General features: G+C 36.1%; 1 protein-coding gene across 1 annotated transcript in view; it reads left to right on the top strand.

Moving 5' to 3' along the window:
* IL1RAPL2 (interleukin 1 receptor accessory protein like 2) overlaps positions 1–18888 on the top strand; it is an 892733-nt gene that overhangs the window by 641776 nt on the left and 232069 nt on the right. Inside the window, exon 6 of the mRNA XM_087813552.1 lies at positions 13528–13602. Within this exon, the coding sequence (XP_087669678.1) occupies positions 13528–13602 (75 nt within the window). The remainder of the gene's footprint in view (positions 1–13527; positions 13603–18888) is intronic.

The following is an 18888-nucleotide window of genomic DNA, read 5'->3' as shown; positions in this document are numbered from 1 at the left end:
CAAAAGTACAGTCTTGGGATTTTATTTGGCTAAGAGCACAAGCAGGGTGACTAGGTTGCCAAAAATGCTAATTCAGCCTTAGTTTGCATTATAAGAAGGTAGAATCCAGAACAATAGAAGTATTGGTTCCACTGCCCTTTAGATGACATCTGAAATTGTGTGTTCAGTTTATTGTGCCATATTTAAAGGCCTATTGACAGACTAGATTGTGCCCCCCAAAAGGGTGTCTAGGATGGTAGAGTTTTGGAATAATGTAACCTAAAAGACAATGAACAATTGAAAGAACTAGCAGTGTTTAACCTGGAAAGGGGAAGATTTTCAGAAGGTCAGAGGGTGAAAGAAATAAAGAAATCTGTCGGCAAATACTTTAGGCATTGGCATATAGAAAGCCTATTGGTTTATTTTGTGTTATTCCAAAAATCAGAAATAAGACAAATAGATAAAACACACAAAGAGAAGTTTTACCTGAATGTAAAGAATAAATTTTAATAGAGTTATTTGATACTGAAATGATCAAACTTGGGAGGGAATGTGCCTGTTGAAGAAAAATTACCAAGCTAAAGCTGAATGTGGGGGACTCTTTAGTGGGAAATTATGTGTTAGGATACAGTCTTTCTAATTATGATTCTGTGGAACTAAATGATTGTTGAAATGACATAAATTGATCAGGATTCTATTAGGCTTATACTTAACACGAACTCTGGAGCCAGACTGCCTAAGTTCAATCCTCAGTTCTGTTTCTTACTAGCTATGTGATATCCAGCAAGTCAACTGATTTCTTGATGCCTCAGTTTGATATCTGTAAAATGGAGATAATAATAGATGCTCCTCATCCATAGACTTGTAAGCATTAAATGAAATAATATCTGTTATGTCCTTAGAACAGTCCTTAATTTATAGGAAGTGCCATTTAATAGTTATATATTATTTTCCAGAAATGTAGATAATGAGGATTCTTTTCCCTTTACTTCAGTAAATGTAGCCTTTCATTGCAGTTAGATAATTTTTTACTAGATATACAATAGAATACCATGATGGCAAAATCTTCTAAACCACTGAACAAGCAACTGAAATTGTCCTGTAGATTTCCTCTTCTGGGACCTCTAAAAATGGCATAAAACCGCTACATTATATCTCTGGGATGCCTTTTTGGAAGTTGTAACTTTAGGAGGAAGTTTCCCATTTTGTGGCTTATATTTTTAGAGTTTTTAAAAACTTGTAGGGCTTTTATACAGGGTGGGGCAAAAATAGGTTTACATTTGTGAGTATGCGAAACACAGAATTTATTCTTGTATTATTTATTAATTGTATTATTTTTCATACAAACAACTGTAAACTTACTTTCTCCTCACCCTGTATTCCTTATTTTATTTAATCCTCATATTAACCATATAAACTGCACAGGGAAATTCTCATCCTTATTTTGAAGATGGGGAAACTAAGCAACATAAAAATTAAATGAATAGTCTAAGCTCACAAAATAAATTACTAGTGGAGGCAGGATTAGAACTCAGGTCCCTTTAATTTTGTCCAAGTTCTTCGGCAATATCCCACATTAAGACTGGGATTCCTTTAGTCTGTCCATTCTGTGGAAGGCACTTCATTAAGCAGATGAAGTGGCTTCTATTATTGTCCCAAGAATTTGCCTATCTGCTTTTCAGAAATGTTGATATCGACCTAAAACTCCAGCCAACCACCTTAATTTCCTTTTGATTTTGCAGTGGTTACAGGGAATCAATAAAATCATTGATTTCAGCTCAGTTTATTATCTACATAGATACTATTGAAACACTCCCACCAGCTCATTCTTTTCCTTACACATTATTCTAGGTATATTTAAGTTTGTAGAGAAAAGTGCAATCACCGTAACAAGGTAGAACTTAACCATATGATTTCTTTGACCTGGATCTCTATACACGAGCACTGTGATGGCTCCAGGTATTGGGAAATTGAAGTTTTGGAGTGAGACTTGCTTTGGTGATTCTGGCACTGTCTCTCCACTACTCTCACTTCTTTCCTTTAGTACCCCCACCCTTGTGGTTTTTTTCCACCTTTCTATCCTTGTCATATGTATTCTCAGTCATTACGTTGGATCCCCACCCTAGAGATAGATACAGCTCAATGTTCTCTTTAATTGGCAAATTAATAATAATTGCTACCATTTATTAAGGACTAAATATGAGTTAGGCCTGTACTTTGCACTTCAGAAGCATGATCTCATTTGATCCTTATAATAATCCTAATGAGTGGGTAATAGTACCATCCAGAAGTTATGCATGTGTTAAAGAAATGGAATCCCTAAGAGGTTAATAAATATGACCAAGGTCTCATAGTAAGAGGCAGAGCCAGGATTCAAACTTACGTATTCTTAACACAGAGCCTATGCTTTCAACAACAACATTATAGGGTTTATGATCTGGTTAGTGGGTGGCAGATGTTTTTGAAAGTTAGAAGAGGCTTTCCCTATAAAATAATACCATATAAGAAGCCATCTGCTCTGAATTATGGTGTGATCAGCTTGATGCTAATGAACATCACAGACATTTCCACATGACAGGCAGGGATGAGGAGCTTTTGCCATCTCAGGAACTAAAATTTCCTCCTCAAGAACTAGGCAGGCCTGGCTGGTGTGGCTCAGAGGTTGAGCATCGACCTAGGATCCAGGAGATCGTTGGTTCAATTCCCAGTCAGGGCACATGCCCAGGTTGTGGGCTCGATCCCCAGTGGGCGTGCAGGACACAGCCCATCAGTGACTCTCTCTAATCATTAAAAAAGAACTAGGCAGGCCCTAGCAGGTTTGGCTCAGTGGGTAGAGCATCAGCCTGGGGACTGAAGGGTCTCGGGTTCGATTCCAGTCAAGGGCAAGTACCTCAGTTGCAGGCTTGTTCCTGGCCCGGGTTGGGGCATGAGCAGGAAGCAACCAATTGCTGTGTCTCTCTAACACTGATGTTTCTCTTTCTCTCTCTCCCTTTTTCTCTCTCTGAAAAGCAATGGAAAAAATATCTTCAGGTGAGGATTAAAAAATAATAATAAAATAACTAGGTGGTGACTTTTTCTTCTTTTGGGCACATTGATGGGGCATTGACCCATAGACAAAACCCCAAGAGGCCTGGGTTTTATTCAGATATGTAACTAGCCTGTCAGGCTAAAAGCAAAGAAGTAGACACTGGGTCACTGAATGCAGGAAGATTGATTTGCAGTATTTTCGCTGGTTTGTAACCCCAGGTAACCACCCTACCAGGAGAGTTTCTTTTGAGAAGTCTTTTGTTCTCACACAAAAGACCTGACCACTTTTTGACTAACTACAGTCTAAGAGAAAGTGCATGTTTGCTGTAGAAACATTCAATAGCGTCAGATCAATGACACATAAGGCCAGAGCAGCCTTGAGTGCCTGTGTTTCCATCTGTGCTGGAATGTTCCGGAGGGAAGCATTAGTCCAGATCAGGGGAGAGGAGACATTCAGATCCTCAGGTGAAGCAGACCACACCTGGAAGCTGCTTTATTTATTCCGGTAGAGAGAAAACTAGTGGGGAGTGACAGGGAGTGACTACCGTGTCAAACCATTAGCCTGCCTTATGATATTCAAAGACTGCTTATTCAGAGCCGCAGATTCTCTTTCTAAGCATTGGGTTCAATCTCTTGACAAAATCGTATCAGGAGATGAATGATAATGACAGCTGAGGAAATGCATATCATATCAGAAAATATGGGGTCATCTTTAAAGTTCCACAGTTAGTGGGGAAACTTTTGAGGTTGATTCAGAAAGGCAAGGCACTCTGTTTCAGGAGACTTCCTACTTTGAAAAATTTCTGAGATTTCATATTTTTGTTTCTGGAGACAACAATCCTTGCCTTACTAGTCTCTCAGTTGGACTTAATTAGACAATAATTGAAAGAAGAAAGTGCTATGCAACTTCATTTTATTTTTTCTCTTTTCTTTGGTTATTCTTCATTCAATAATCATCTCGAAATCATCTAGACTAAATTTTCTCCTTGAAACTGTGAACAGTCATAATTGGCTTCATTTGAAAATCAATTTCAACATCATAGGCCATCAACTTATATTTGGTTAATTAAATTAGTGTTCATCAGTGTGACAAAGACAGGGAACAAGTTTGGAAGATTCTCAGAGGGCTGCCATCATGTGGGAAGTTATTTAAGATTTCTAAGGGTCAGGTTGTGACTTCAGTGATGAAAGTGAAAGCAAAATAACTTTATTGTCAGGTATTGTTCTAGTAGGATTGAGTTAATTTGAAATATTACTACATATTCATCCTAGAGCGATCAGGAGGAAAGATCCCAGCTTTAAAGTTAGAGAGACATAGATTGGTTAACAATTTTGGCACTTTTGCTAGCTGGGTGACCTTGTTCAAGTTACCCTACCTCTCTGAACCTTAATTTCCTCAAAAATAAAACGGGAGTCAGGGAATTGGGGTTAAAGCCATATTTCTGTCCCTTATTAGCTGTGTATCTTTAGATGAATAATTTAACTCCCCTAACCTCAGTTTCCTAATCTGAAAATAACATCCTGAAGTTTATAAGTTTTTGATGACCATGCATTTGCAAAAAAATAGATTACTCATGATTATAAAAAATTATCTGGAAATGCAAAGCTGACGAGGAGAGTAAAGGGATAATGCCATGTGATTGATACCAGCTCTTTTCCACTTTAGACCCCAAACTAAGTCTTTATGTTAGCACGACTCTCCACTTATGAGGACAATTTCTTCCTGAGTTCAAAATATCACATCATGTTTATGTCCACCAAAATATTCTGTGAATTAGAAAATTATCTCTGCCATGAAAAGTTTGATTCTAAAACAATTGCTAATTTAATATCCACAGTTGTAGTCCTCATTAAGGACTATTCACACACTCAAATGATTAAAATTGCTTAAGTTATATTTTGCTTTTCCTTCTTTTTTTGCATTACAAAATATGTTGATAGGCTATGAATGCCTAAGAAGTTAAGCAGCCACAAATAAGTAAATAAATAAGCTGAAAACAAATGATCAAAACCCGCCAAAACTACTCAAATAATTGCCTTGATGGACTTTTCTTTGAGATACAAAGATTATGTCTGTATCCACAAACTGATATGGCTGAAATAAGACCAGTAAAGAAAAGTTCATATACAACGCATGCAATGTATGTAGTTGTTCTACATGACAGCCAACATGTAATATTCTTTAAATTCCTGTTGTATTTTACTTAATTACCTCTTGTGGCATTTTTATAGGCAGAATAATGCCCCCCTCCCAATATGTTCACATCTTAATTTGTTATGAGAATATGTTAGGCCGTATAACAAAGGCAAGTTAAGTTTAAAAATGGAATTATGGTTGCTAATCAACTGACTTTAAAGTAGGGAAATTATCCTGACTTTTCCATGTGAGCCCAGTGTAATCACAAGGGTCCTTAAAAGTAGAAGAGGGAGCCAGAAGAGAAGATTGGAGTGATGTAATGTGAGAAGGATTTGACCTGCCACTTCTGACTTTGAATATGGAAGAAGGCGAAGAACCAAGGAATGTAGGCAGCCTCTAGAAGCTGGAAAAGGAAAGGAAATAAATTAGCTCCTAGGACCTTAGAAGAGGATGATGCCCAGCCAACATCTTCGTTTTTACCCAGTAAGACCCACATCAGACTTCTCACCTCCCAAACTATAAGATACTAATAAGTGTGTTATGGTAACTTGTTATGGCAGCAATGAAAACTAAAGCTGGCAATTACCACTTTTTGTCATTTACTACAGCCATTTCTACATGCCCATTTCTTGTACTACATTAATCCTTTTCATATAACTTTGGGTAGGGGGGTGGGGAGAGGTAGAGAGGCTAAAGGGGGGATAAACAGTGATGAAGGAGACTTGACTTGGTGTGATAAACACACAATACAATATGTAGATGATGTATTGTAGAATTGTATACCTGAAACCTATATAATGTTATTAACCAATATCACCCCAATAAATTCAATAAAATAATGACAAAGAAAAAAAATGAAAAAAAGTCCAATAATTTGTACTTTACATCTTCAACTCCAGCACATACACACACTGTTTCCTAGAGTACCTATTTTTTTTCCTGTTTTTTTGTTTGTTTGTTTGTTTGTTAATCTTCGCCCAAGGATATTTTTTCCATAGATTTTTAGAAAGAATGGAAGGGAGGGGCAGAGAGAGAGAGAAACATACATTTAAGAGAGACACGTCAATTGGTTGTCTCCCGCACGCACCCCGACCAGGGGTCAGGAATTGAACCTGCAGCCCAGGTATGGGCCCTTGATAGGGAATCAAACCCATTACCCTTTGGTGCACAGGCCAGTGCTCTAACCCCTGAACTATACCGGCCAGGGCTAGTAATTACAGGCTGAAGTTAAACAGGACTTGACTTTTAATGGACATTGATGTGATGTTTTAATTTAAAATATACCTGGGCTCTCATTTCTAACATGCTGTTAAGAAGTGTAGAAATCACATACAATAATGCTGGTTGGAATCTTGAAGAAAATAACTTTACCTTCATTAACTTCTGCTTAAAGTCACACTTTTGTTGGCGAACGCCAGTGTGAAGATAGGAGTTCAGAGAAGAGTCCTTGGGCCCAATATGTGCCTGCTATTTATTCTCTTACTATGGATTAAAGCCTATTATTCCACATTTAGAGACAGTCTTTCAAAAGCATCTAGCTGTAGAAGAGGAGGTACAGGTGTCTTAAGTCCATACTAAGTTTGAAATCACAGAGACTTCTTTGCAGCAAGTTTTGATTGGAGAGACACAATCGTGGGTGACGAAAACCAGGCTAGAGAAGAAACTTCTTTAATGTCGGATATGCAAAATGATGAAGTTTAGGGTAAATGAGACACATTATACTCAAGACTGCTTCTGTTTAGGCTTATAAATTTGGAGGATTAAAGATGATATTCAATAATCATATTTTGTATTTTTTCTAGATGATTATCTAAATTAAGGGACTCTCAGACTAGTAATCTTAGATATGAAATATTTATAATATATGGAACTTTAGATTCACTAAGTGGACAATAAATGGTGTGCATCATAATTCAAAATTAGGAAGTCTATGTAGTTAATTCAGAAAGAGAGATTTCTTTCCAAAGAATAATAGTGCTTATGATGTTTCCAGAGCTCAGCAATTTTTGGATTCATTCTGTGTTTAATTTATTAAATCTTGAAACTAGTCAACCACTTTGGCTAGACTTGGTTAATCTCCCTTCATGATTACAGGAAACCTTTAAGGATATTAACAAGATCCCTTGGCTCTCCTTAGGTATAATTTTCTTAGGAAGGACCTCCATTTTGCTTTCCCACAAGAAAACTATTCCCAAATCTTCTTTCCCAAAATCTTCAATTACCTTAGAACATCAAGTAACCTAAGTTCCACAAAGGACAGTGGTTCTCAACCAGGTGTGATTTTGCTCCCCAGGGGGCATTTGCCAATGTCTGGAGAAATTTTTGGTTGTCACAACTAGGGAAGGATGTGCTACTGGCATTTAGTGGAAAGAGGACAGGGATGCTGCTAAACATCCTACAATACACAGAACCATCACCTACAACAGAGAATCATCTGTCACTGAAAGTAAAAACTGAGTTTTGGAAATCCTGCTTTAGGGGATTTTTCTTTTCTTTTAGGTGTGCATGCAGTCCTCGTTAGGGCTGGAACTCAAAACTTGTCCATTCAGCCTCTCTTTCACGAGATTTTGAATATAAAACAAAGTGACACAAGAATAAAAAAAGAGACAGATGGTTACTAGAGGGGAAGAGGGCTGGAAGTGGGCAAATTGGGGGAGGTGGTCAACTGTATGGTGATGGATAGTAACTAGCCTTTTTGGGGTGATCACTTTGTAGTATATACAGACATCAAATTATAATGTTGTACACCTAAAACTTACATAATAATAAAAATAAATAAAAATTGTATATATGTAAAAAAAGTGAACAAAAATTTTTTTAAAGGAACTCAAAACCAGTTAAAATGAATTCAATCCAACGATGGGATAAAGATGAAATTATTGTGTAGTCCCTTTTGCCTGTCCATCTAGACCTGGCCTAGTTTTTTTCCTGTCTCTAAACTTAGTTCCCCAGGCATCCTGTCCATCCTTGATTTTTCCTTCTGATAAAATCCATTTTTGCTTAAATTAGCAAGAGTTTCTTTCTGTTCACTATAACCTAAGAACTCTATGGGGAAGCACCTATTTTAAAAGAAAGGATGCCATGGGAAAGTTGATTTGGAGATTGTGTTTATTTGTTCCACAGTGTCAGACACTATCTTAATTGGTGGTTTATATAAGGCATGATCCTTTTCTTCCAGGAGTTTAAAAATCTAGTTAGATAAAGTAGATATACCCATATAAGGTGAGGTTTAATTTGTATTCAAAGCAGTGTATATTATGAACCAAATTAGTGGTTCAAAGAAATAGTAAATGCTTTAGGATTTTTGAGAGAGGAAAGGTTAGTTTGGGTTTTTATTAGGGAAGGCTTTCTGGCAGATGTATCACTTAAACTGGCTTTTGGAGGGTAGATAAGACTTGGGATGGGGAAAAGGAAGGGAGGGTCTTAGAGAGGTATTGTGGACATGGTAAAATCAGACAGAACTGAGTTCTCATCCCAGATTTACTAGTCAAAAGCTGCTTGACTTTGGGAAAGTTATCTATAAAATGTATTACAAAATGCCTTAGAACAGTGCCTAACACAAGTAGATACTAAATTAATGATAACTACAGTAACTATTTTTATATGATTCCAAGTTTAGGGAAAATGGTTAAGCCAAGATGCAGAGTTGGAAATTAATGTAGTGTGTTAATAATGGGGCAAATTAGGGAAGTAACTTGGATATACAGCATTGATAAAATAGGAAGAGAGGGAAAAGAGGCCGCAAGATTGTTTTTTTAAGGCTATATTTTGGCTGCCTTTGTGTTCCTAGCTGACAGGTTCAGATTTTATCCTGTTGAAAATATAGGAGACATTGGTAGATTTGGAATGGATAAATGTTGTGGTGAAAATAATAATTTTGAAATGAGATTTCGGTGCTTATGTATTGAGTGGATTTGGAGGGATCCATTTCACTGACCTTAACATACACATTCCTTAATGGTTTTGTTCATAAAAATTAATGAGTTACTATATGATCCTAATTATATGGGTTCATACACTTAGTGTCCTTTGCATTAAGCTGTCCTGCTCCCGCCCACTTGTCTCTCTGACAAGTCTAATTAAACAGACAAGTCAACAACAAAAGAGGATAATAAAACTTTGTAGTAACAGTACATAATGCTTAGGCACTATAGTCAAATAATCTGATTTATTTACTCAAACAATGAATTCTACTTATTCATTATGAAAATTGACCAAAATTTCAGTCAAACCAATTGATCAGATTGTACTGGTAGACACTTTTTTTGTGTGTGTCTGTAATAGAAAAAAAAAAAAAAAGAGCTTATTTGGACATTCAACTCAGGAAAGTTACTGTCAAAGATATAAAACCTAGTTTTAGGAAGAAGCAGGTAGTTTCAGTAATAGCTTCACTAGCACATTAACACCAGCATCATGTTATAGTCAGTAGGGAAATTATATTTAAGAATAATTAAACATAAGCAGCTACAGAGGGAAATTCCGGGGAGGAATTGTGAACTGAAACGTCAGTGCTAAACTGCATTCCTTGCTCCCATTCTTTCAATCAAAGCATCAAGCTTGAGCAGCAAATTCAAAGACTAGCTCAGACCCCAATTTGTCCCTCTAGAGGTCCAGGATAACTTTTCTAATAAAAGTGTCAGTCTCCACTCCGTTTTCCAGGGGGCTTGATATTGACGTTCCCTCTCTTCATTTTCCGAACTCTAACTGTGAAATTCAGATGAGATTTTAAAAGAAACAAAATAAATGAGTTTGCCTGACCATGGCAGCGCAAGCTCTAGCTAATATGCCAATGCTATAATTACACTGGGCGCTGATAGATTTGTCTCCAGGCTGGTGGTCAGAATCCAGATGAACTGCTACATTTGCTGTTTTATCATCGCAAACATTCTGCGCTTGGCATTTCCCAGGCCTAGACAAGGTATTGGAATTTAATGAGGCTCCACTCCATACATGTCACCGGGGTGTGTTAGGGTAAGTGTAAGTTCATCCTTCATTCATGGGTTTAGAAAAGACACCCATATGAGTAAGGCACGTCCTACAGGGAATCATGTTTCAGCTGGCTGTTTGCCACAAAAGCACTCCCACTGGCCTAGGAACCTTAGCTTAGTTAATTAGTGTGTAGCCAAAGAGGCTAAAACCATTGGCTCAGCGCTGAGCCTTTTTACCAGTCTCCTTATATCTTTCTACCTATCCATTCTGCTAATGGGGGCTTTTGATCACAGGGGGCTCAAATGAGACAATGTAAGCTTCATTTAACTTCATCTCTAAATTGGCCATAACCGTAACTACCTTCCTTACCTCCCAAAGTCATTGTGTAGATTACTTGAGCTAATGTATCTGAAAGCCCTTTGGAAATTATGATCCACCTACAAATGTAAGGCACTTAAAATTATCATTAATATTAATAATGTCTCTTCAGTAATTGACATTTAACAATAATAAAATTAGAGTAAATATAGCCATAGTCCAAGCTAAGGATAAGAGACAACAGTGACTCCAAATTCATACTCTGATTAAAGTAGGACAAAACATTCATCTTTGAGTATGAAATATAGTATTTACAATTGCTTCCCACCTATCACATTTTAATTACTGTAATGCATTTGAAAATAAGTCTAAGTAGTTTTTGTCAAGCTAAGTGTCTACAATCTGATTGTGTAAGGCAAATTGACAATAATACTACAAAGAAATGAAAGTGATTTTTATAAATAAAATGTAGGTGGCTGAGTTTAATTGAATTTTAGTAATGTTTTGAAAACATAGTTTATGTAAATTGTTCAAATGTACAAAAGGTATATAATGAAAATTCAATATTCTTCTGACTGATCATACTGCCCTCCCCCCTCCACCTAACATTTCTCAGCCACCCAGTTCCTCTCCTGAGAGGAAATACCAGTTTCACATATATCCCTTCACAAATATTTCATACTTACACAAATAACTTTGTATGTGCATACACACACATATCATTTATATGTGTTTTATATATTCATGTATTTTATTCAAAGGATTGTATAATGTGGGTACTGTTTAGAACCTTGCTTTTTCAGTGAACAGTTTATCTTGGAGATATTTCCATAATAGATATATAGATTTAGCTAATTCTTTCAAATAACTACATAACAATATATCATTATATAGAAGTACCATAATAGTATTTAACCAGTCTCTGACGGGTATTTTGGTTGTTTTCAATATTTTGCTATTATAAACAAAAACGAGCAACAACAAAATTGAACATTTGTTTTGATTGGATTTTAAATTCAAATATTTAAATTTTGTTTAAAGTATGTCCCTTATATTTAAAATAATATTTAAATATCAGATTGTTAAGAGTAGCTCAAATATTTAGAAAATGAAGACTATAGATATTATATTTCTATTTATCTATATTATGCCAAAATCAATTTAGAAAAATATATTCTTCAATTCCATAAAGACAAGATGTGTTGTAGGCCATCAATAAAAATTTATTGGAAAAATGGGAGTAATTCACTAAAATTTTTCTATTTCAAGCAATATGATTATCAGGAAGATGAAGCTAATGTTATGTAAAGCTCTTTCCTGGTGAATTTGTTATCAACAACTATAATGGGCAATCTCATCCAATTTGTAGATTTTCCTAACCTTACCAGTCATGTGATCAACTTTTCTCTCTCTTTTAAACTTCCTTGAAAATATGAGATGAACTCTCATGTCAGCAGGGAATTCTTTTTTTTTTTTTTTTTTTTAAATATATCTTTATTGATTTCAGAAAGAGGAAAGGAGAGGGAGAGAGAGAGATAGAAACATCAATGATGAGAGTCATTGATTAGCTGCAGCCCGCAACCCGGGCATGTGCCCTGACCGGGAATCGAACCCCGATCGCCTGGATCCTAGGTCGATGCTCAAACCGCTGAGCAAGGCCCGGCCGGGCAACAGGGAATTCTTAAGCCAGTCTATTAACAATCGTTTAATGATTCTCCTAAATGCACAGCTCTATTCTGCCTTCTGTGAATTACAAAGAAGTATAAAACATTTCCCTTTAATAAGTAGAATAAGAAGTTGGATAGTTGAAGCATGACATAAATTTTAGAACAGTGAAAAATAATTCAGATATAAATAATAGTTTGATATCAGGTTTGCCATAGAACATTTTTTTATCTGTGTGCCAAATTCTCTCATTTTTTTCTTCCAGGTACCTCTCGAAGTTGTGTCCATTTTTTTAAAATTTATTTCCCTTACTCTGCTACCCTGACTCATCTCCACACTGCAGCATTGTTACTGCATCTTAGCTGGTTTTATTATTTTCAAGCCCATTCTGTATATCAAGCCAATCATCTTTATATAGCACTTCCCTTGAGTCTGTTGTTTTTGTTCCAAGAATCCGCAATGGCCTTCTAGTTTACTACCTCATGTCGAAATTCCTCTGTATGTTTCTCTGGATACTCCAGAATTGAGCTCCATTTTATCTATCTGGTTTCAGTTCCAGTTACTCCACATGATAAGCATCTTGCTCTTTACCCCTTTCCACCCAAATCCTTATCACCACGTCTTTCTTCTCTAGTCACACTCTGCTTGGTAAGTTTCTCAGTTGGTGTTGATAATCTTTCCTGCATTTCTTCTTCCTTACTATGCCTTTCCAAACCTTCTCTGCTCCTTAAGGTCTATATGGAGACCATTTCCTTCATAAAAGTTTTCCCATTATTGACCTCTCTTTTCTCCATTTCTTTACCACATTTAGCCTTATACCTCAAATGCTACAATTTTTTATTAGATTGTATTATTCTATTATCTCTTTGTCTTAATGTGATAATTCTCTGTTCATACTCCAAGATTGCATATCTACTTCCTTCTCCCTTAGCACTTAGCACAGGATTTGGTGGACAAATATATTCAATCAGTGTTTTTGATCAATTATTCTAATGAAGATGCTAATGATTTAGTATATTGCTTTGAGAGGTTGGGGTGGGGAGTGGGGGATGATTCAGAGGTGTAGAAGGTTCCATTCGCCAGAAATGACCATTAATTAGGGTTATAGTTCATTAGGAATGTGTAGCACCACAAAGTAGGTATGAAAATTTAATGTTTATCTGATTATACTTTTAAAATCTATATTTCTTTACATTCACAAGCTTATAAAACCACTCAACATAGTGTATTTGATTGATCTTGTTGGAAAGTGTAGCTGTCAAAATAGCCTATTTACAGTGATCAATGGTGCTCTAAATATGCTGGGAAATGGATATTGTATGGATAGAGTAACAACTCAAGTAGAAATACTGTCTAATAAATGTTTACACACCATCAAGTCTACAAACATTAAATATCATACACAATAGAATCTTTCCTATCCTATAATTTATCTCAATTTTTCTGTTACCTTCTTTTATTTTTTCTTCTAGCTTTACTCACAGACAAGCCTCCCAAGCCATTGTTCCCCATGGAGAATCAGCCAAGTGTTATAGATGTCCAGCTGGGTAAGTCCCCTTTTTGGAATAACAGATCCTAAACTTGCTCTCTGTTAACAGATGGAGAAAATTGCATGAACCAAGAAAGGTTGATTGCCACTGTTATTACATGCAAATCAATTTATGTCTGCTCATTTATAACCCTGGAGTTCAGTGCAATAGCAGTTTAAGGAAATGAGTTTGTATTGCATCAAGGAATGATAATACTAATTGGTTACACTGGGTATTAAGTGTGCTGTAGAACAGAGCTTTTTAGCTCGGTGATTGATAGATTCATGGGTGTCATACATTAGTGACTGGTACAGAAAACATTTTATGGTTGTCAGCCTTTTCTTTCATATTTAGAAAGTGTTGACTCTTGGGGAACAATCACTTTTTGAAAAATAAAAGAGCCCATCAAACAAGCCTTCAAAATATTTTGATAATATTGCCAATGGCAGAATCTATGGCTATTTAAAACTTGTTTTAGAGTGAGATCCTAAATATTTATGAATCATACGTTGTTGGGAAAAGTAAAAAGTTGATTTATGGGTGCTGCTGTCTTTTTACAGTCTCAAATAAGGACACAAGATGTTGGGCCTTTTATTGTGTATCTCCTACCACTAATCTTTGTATTTAAAGAATGTAACCTTAAAACTCAGAGCTCTGCAGTTATCTCTTTCAAACCATGGCATTTGCTCTAAACCATGTACTTTAACATCTGTAAGCTCTCATCCATCGAGTTCTATTCTTCAATTCTAAGAATGTCTTCCATTCTGAGCAAGAGAACTGAGTAAATATGTTGCAAATGTATTATTAGACTTACTTTGGGCGTATGATTTATTGAAATATATGACCGGTACCTATCAATGATATAAGCGGTACTACCAATTATATAGCCAGGGATGATGAATAGGTCCCAATATTTCACTCACTTTGGTAGTTTTCGACTCAACTTTTAAAAAATTATTGAATTTATTGGGGTGACGCTTGTTAATAAAATTATATAGGTTTCAGGTGTATAATTCTATAATATATCATCTGTATATTCTATTTCTGTTCACCACCCCAAGTCAAGTCTCCTCTATCGCCATCTACCCCTTGACCCTCTGCTACCTCCTGTCACCCCCCTCTCCCTCTGGTAATCGTCATACTGTTGTCTGTGTCTGTGGCTTCATTTTTTCTTTTGCTTAATCCCTTCACCTTTTTCACCCAGGCCCCCAAACCCCCTCCATTCTGACAACTGTCAGTCTGTTCTCTGTATCTATGAGTCTGTTTCTATTTTGTTTGTTAGTTCATTTTGTTCATTAGATTCTACGTATAAGTAGAATCATGTGGTACTTGTCTTTCTCTGACTGGTTTATCTCACTTAGCATAATGCTCTCCAGGTCCCTCCATGCTGTCACAAAGGATAAGATTTCCTTCTTTTTACGGCTGAGTAGTATTCCATTGCATAAATATCCCACAGCTTTTTTATCCACTCATCTACTGATGGGCACTGGGGTTGCTTCCAAATCTTGGCTATTGTTTCAGATTTCCTCGGATATATTTCCAGGACTGGAATCTCTGGGTCATAAGGCAGCTCCATTTTTAATTTTTTGAAGAAACTCCATTCTGTTTTCCACAGCAGCTGCACCAGTCTGCATTCCCACCAACAGCGCACAAGGGTTCCATTTCCTCCACACCCTCGCCAGCATTTGTTGTTTTGTTGATTTGTTGATGGCAGCCATTCTGGCAGGTGTGAGGTGATACCTCATTTTAGTTTTAATTTGCATCTCTGATGATTAATGATGTTTAGCATTTTTTCATATGTCTCTTGGCCATCTGTATGTCCTCTTTGGAGAAGTGTCTATTTAGATCCTTTGACATTTTTAACTGGATTATCTTCCTGGTGTTGAGTTGTTTAAGTTCTTTATACATTTTGGATATCAACCCCTTATCAGATGTATCATTGGTAAATGTTCTTTCATTCACTGGGTTGTCTTTTCATTTTGTTGATGGTTTCCTTTGCTGTGCAAAAGTTTTTAGTTTGATGTAGTCCCATTTGTTTATTTTCTCTTTTTGTTTCCCTTTCCTGGGCCGATATTATCCGAAAAAAATATTGCTACGAGAAATGTCCGAGATTTTACTGCCTGTTTTCTTCTAGGATGTTTATGGTTTCAAGTCTAACATTTAAGTCTTTAATCATTTTTGAGTTTATTCTTGTGTATGGTGTAAGAAGGTGGTTGGGTTTCATTTTTTTGCACATATCAGTGCAATTTCCCCCACACCATTTATTGAATAGACTGTCTTTACACCATTGTATGTTTTTGCTTCTTTTGTCAAATTTTAACTTACCATAAAGTCATGGGTATTTTTGGGCTCTCTCTTCTGTTCCATTGAGCTATATGTCTGTTTTTATGCCAGTACCATGCTGTTTTGATTATGATGGCCTTGTAGTACAGTTTGATATCAGGTAGCGTGATTCCTCCAACTTTGTTCTTCTTTTTCAAGATTGCTGTGGCTGTTAAGGGTCTTTTGTCATTCCATATAAATTTTTGGATTACTTCTTGTTCAGTGAAATATGGTATGTTGATAGGAATTGTGTTGAATCTATAGGTTGTTTTGCATAGTATGGACATTTTAATTATGTTAATTCTTCCTACCCGTGAACACAGTATATACTTCCAATCATCTGTATCTTCTTCAATTTCTTTCTTCAGTGACTCAGGTTTTGATCTTTCTAATTTAACTTGGATTGTTAGAGGCTTGTTGCTATCTTGAAATAGGTAAGAGAACATTACATTCCTAAGAGCTTGTTTATTTTTCTAAAATGAAATATGGCACATTGTAGTTAATGCAGCCTTGAAGTGAAAGTACTAAAATTAAGTGTTTTAAAACAAAAAGAAGGGAAAATAATAAACATGTTGTCAAGAGTAGACTGTGGGAATGATAAATATCTTGTAGGTAATGTTGAAGCCTTAGACTATGGCTATCCCTCCACCACTTGTATTATTTTGCACTCATTACATATTGTTGAAGGCAAATCTATATGGACTGACCCCCCCCCAAAGTAATTTTTATTTTTATCTTTTTCTTTCAATTCATTCTGGGATAGAGATACTTTAAGGGCAATCTGTGGTTTGCCAGGGGTCACATAAAGCCATAAAATAATTGTGTATCATTAGTTTTCATGGAGGTTCAAGTGCCTAAATTGATTTTGTATGAAAATTTACATATTAAACAGTAGAAAGCAAAATTCATACAACTACTTCAAATAAAACATGAGTAAATTTTGTGTTTGTGGCACTGAGTGAATACTTCTTTCTTCTCTGCAATTAGGCAGACTTCAACAGAGAAGTCTGAGCAGTATTTCTCTAAAGCAAGGAAAGAGACCTTTGTAGGGAGTACATTTTAGTTAGATGTACTGATTGCACCACTTACATATGTTCCATTTAGGACATCTCTAAGACATGTATTTTATAAAAACATGTATTTCAACATAGGTATATATCTCAATATAACCCACTACCTACACCACCCTGTAAAATTACTAAAGTAATTTTCTTCCAATTTACATTAGATGCAACACTGAACTTTTAATTTTTTAGTTTTTAACACAATTTGGAAACAACTTTATTGACAGAAAGTTGGAGACCTGCCCATTTTTAATCCCAGAATGGCTGTTTCTCTGAAATGCTAAAGTAATCATGTAATTTGGACAAAGAGCAACAAAATCAGTTAAACCAGATCTTTGGTATTTCAAGGAGCACATGAACGGTTAATTTTAAGTGGTTTTAACTTTTCCACAGATTTATTTAACATAATTTATTTGCAACTGGAAATGATTTTGTAACTTGTTCTTATGCCTCAATAGCAAGGTGATGTTAGGAGCATTGTGATTGCCAAAATACCCTTCAGCTTTGCAGTCAGAATGATCAGGGTTTAGAAACACCAAAGGTAAAGAAGGAGATAGAAAAAGATAATTGGGCCAATAGGACAACCCTGCCTGTATGTGAAAAGCTTTCAGAATTCAGTAAGATTATGAAAAGTTATGGAATTCATTTCCTTTAATTTTTAAAGTTTCTAAAGCACATTTGGCTTTAGACATACTCAAACTAGAACTACCAAAAATGACAACAATCAAATGCAAATGGCTAAGCACATTACAAAGGTCAGGTTTCCCAAATTCCAGTACTTAAAATTTGAGACAACATTGTGGTAGATTGAAAGATGTACACAGATTTTTTGCTACTCTTATCATTAGAACAAGGTGTTTCATTCCCCTCCCCTTGAAACTGGGCGGTCCTTGGGACATGCTTGACCAATAGACTATGGCCTAAGTGATCTTCTGGGATTTTGGAGACTTGGTCAAAAGAAACCTTGCAACTTCTGTTCTGATCTCTTGGTCTGCTCTGAAACTAACATGCTGTGAAAAGCCCAAGCCACAAGGCGAGGCCCTAGAGCAGGGGTGGGGAATATCTGGCCCACAGGCCACGTACGGCCCATGAAATCATCTGGTCTGGCCCTGCCAAGGCAACTGCAGGTGGGACTCAAAATTCAATAAGTCTAGGAGCTTTTTTCATAGATAATTTTTAAGTTGATAATTTTGTATGGCCTGTGAATGATGTTATAAATATCCAAAAGGCCCTTGGCAGAAAGAAGGTTCCCCACCCCTGCCCTAGAGGTTGAAAAACCATGTGGAGAATGGGAAGCCAATGAGCCGCAAAGCATCAGACGTGCAAGTGAAGAAACCATCTTGGAAGTGGATCCTCCAGCTCCAGCTGCCCTGGCTTCTGCCATGTACTTCAGACACAAATCTTCTCAAATTTCTCACCCAACAAGTCATGAGCAAAATAAAATGGTTGTCATTTGTCACTAAGTAAAGTGTAGTATCTTAAACAATAAATAACCAGAACAACCATTAATTAGTTTCCTCTAGAAATAGAATTTCTGTGATTCCCATTTTTCCCATGGGCAAATATCCTATGCAGACATTTTATGTAAAATGAGAAATATTGTTGGAAAGACTTGAGTACTAGGTTTAGGGTAGTTTTAGAAAACGTGTTCTGGAATAATTGTTCATGTCTTTATTTGAGAGTTACATTCAGTTCTCAGTTCTGCAAATTCCTAGTCAATCCAGTAAATGAAAATTTTCAGTAGAAATAAATACTTGTTAGTGTATTAAGTTGGTATCGGTACAGATATTTTGTTTTCTCTAGAGGAAAATAAACATTTTGACTCTCTCTCCTATAGTGTATTCCATTAGTCATCCACAAGGTTCTAGAAATTTACATACTTTTTGCTGAAATTGTGATGACAGTTTGGTTGTTGCTA

Source organism: Miniopterus natalensis, chromosome X (genome assembly GCF_054644295.1).
Source record: "Miniopterus natalensis isolate mMinNat1 chromosome X, mMinNat1.hap1, whole genome shotgun sequence".
In the NCBI taxonomy this organism is placed as follows: domain Eukaryota; kingdom Metazoa; phylum Chordata; class Mammalia; order Chiroptera; family Miniopteridae; genus Miniopterus; species Miniopterus natalensis.
The sequence above is the reverse complement of the archived record's forward strand: the minus strand, read 5'-3'. Positions and strand labels throughout refer to the sequence as shown.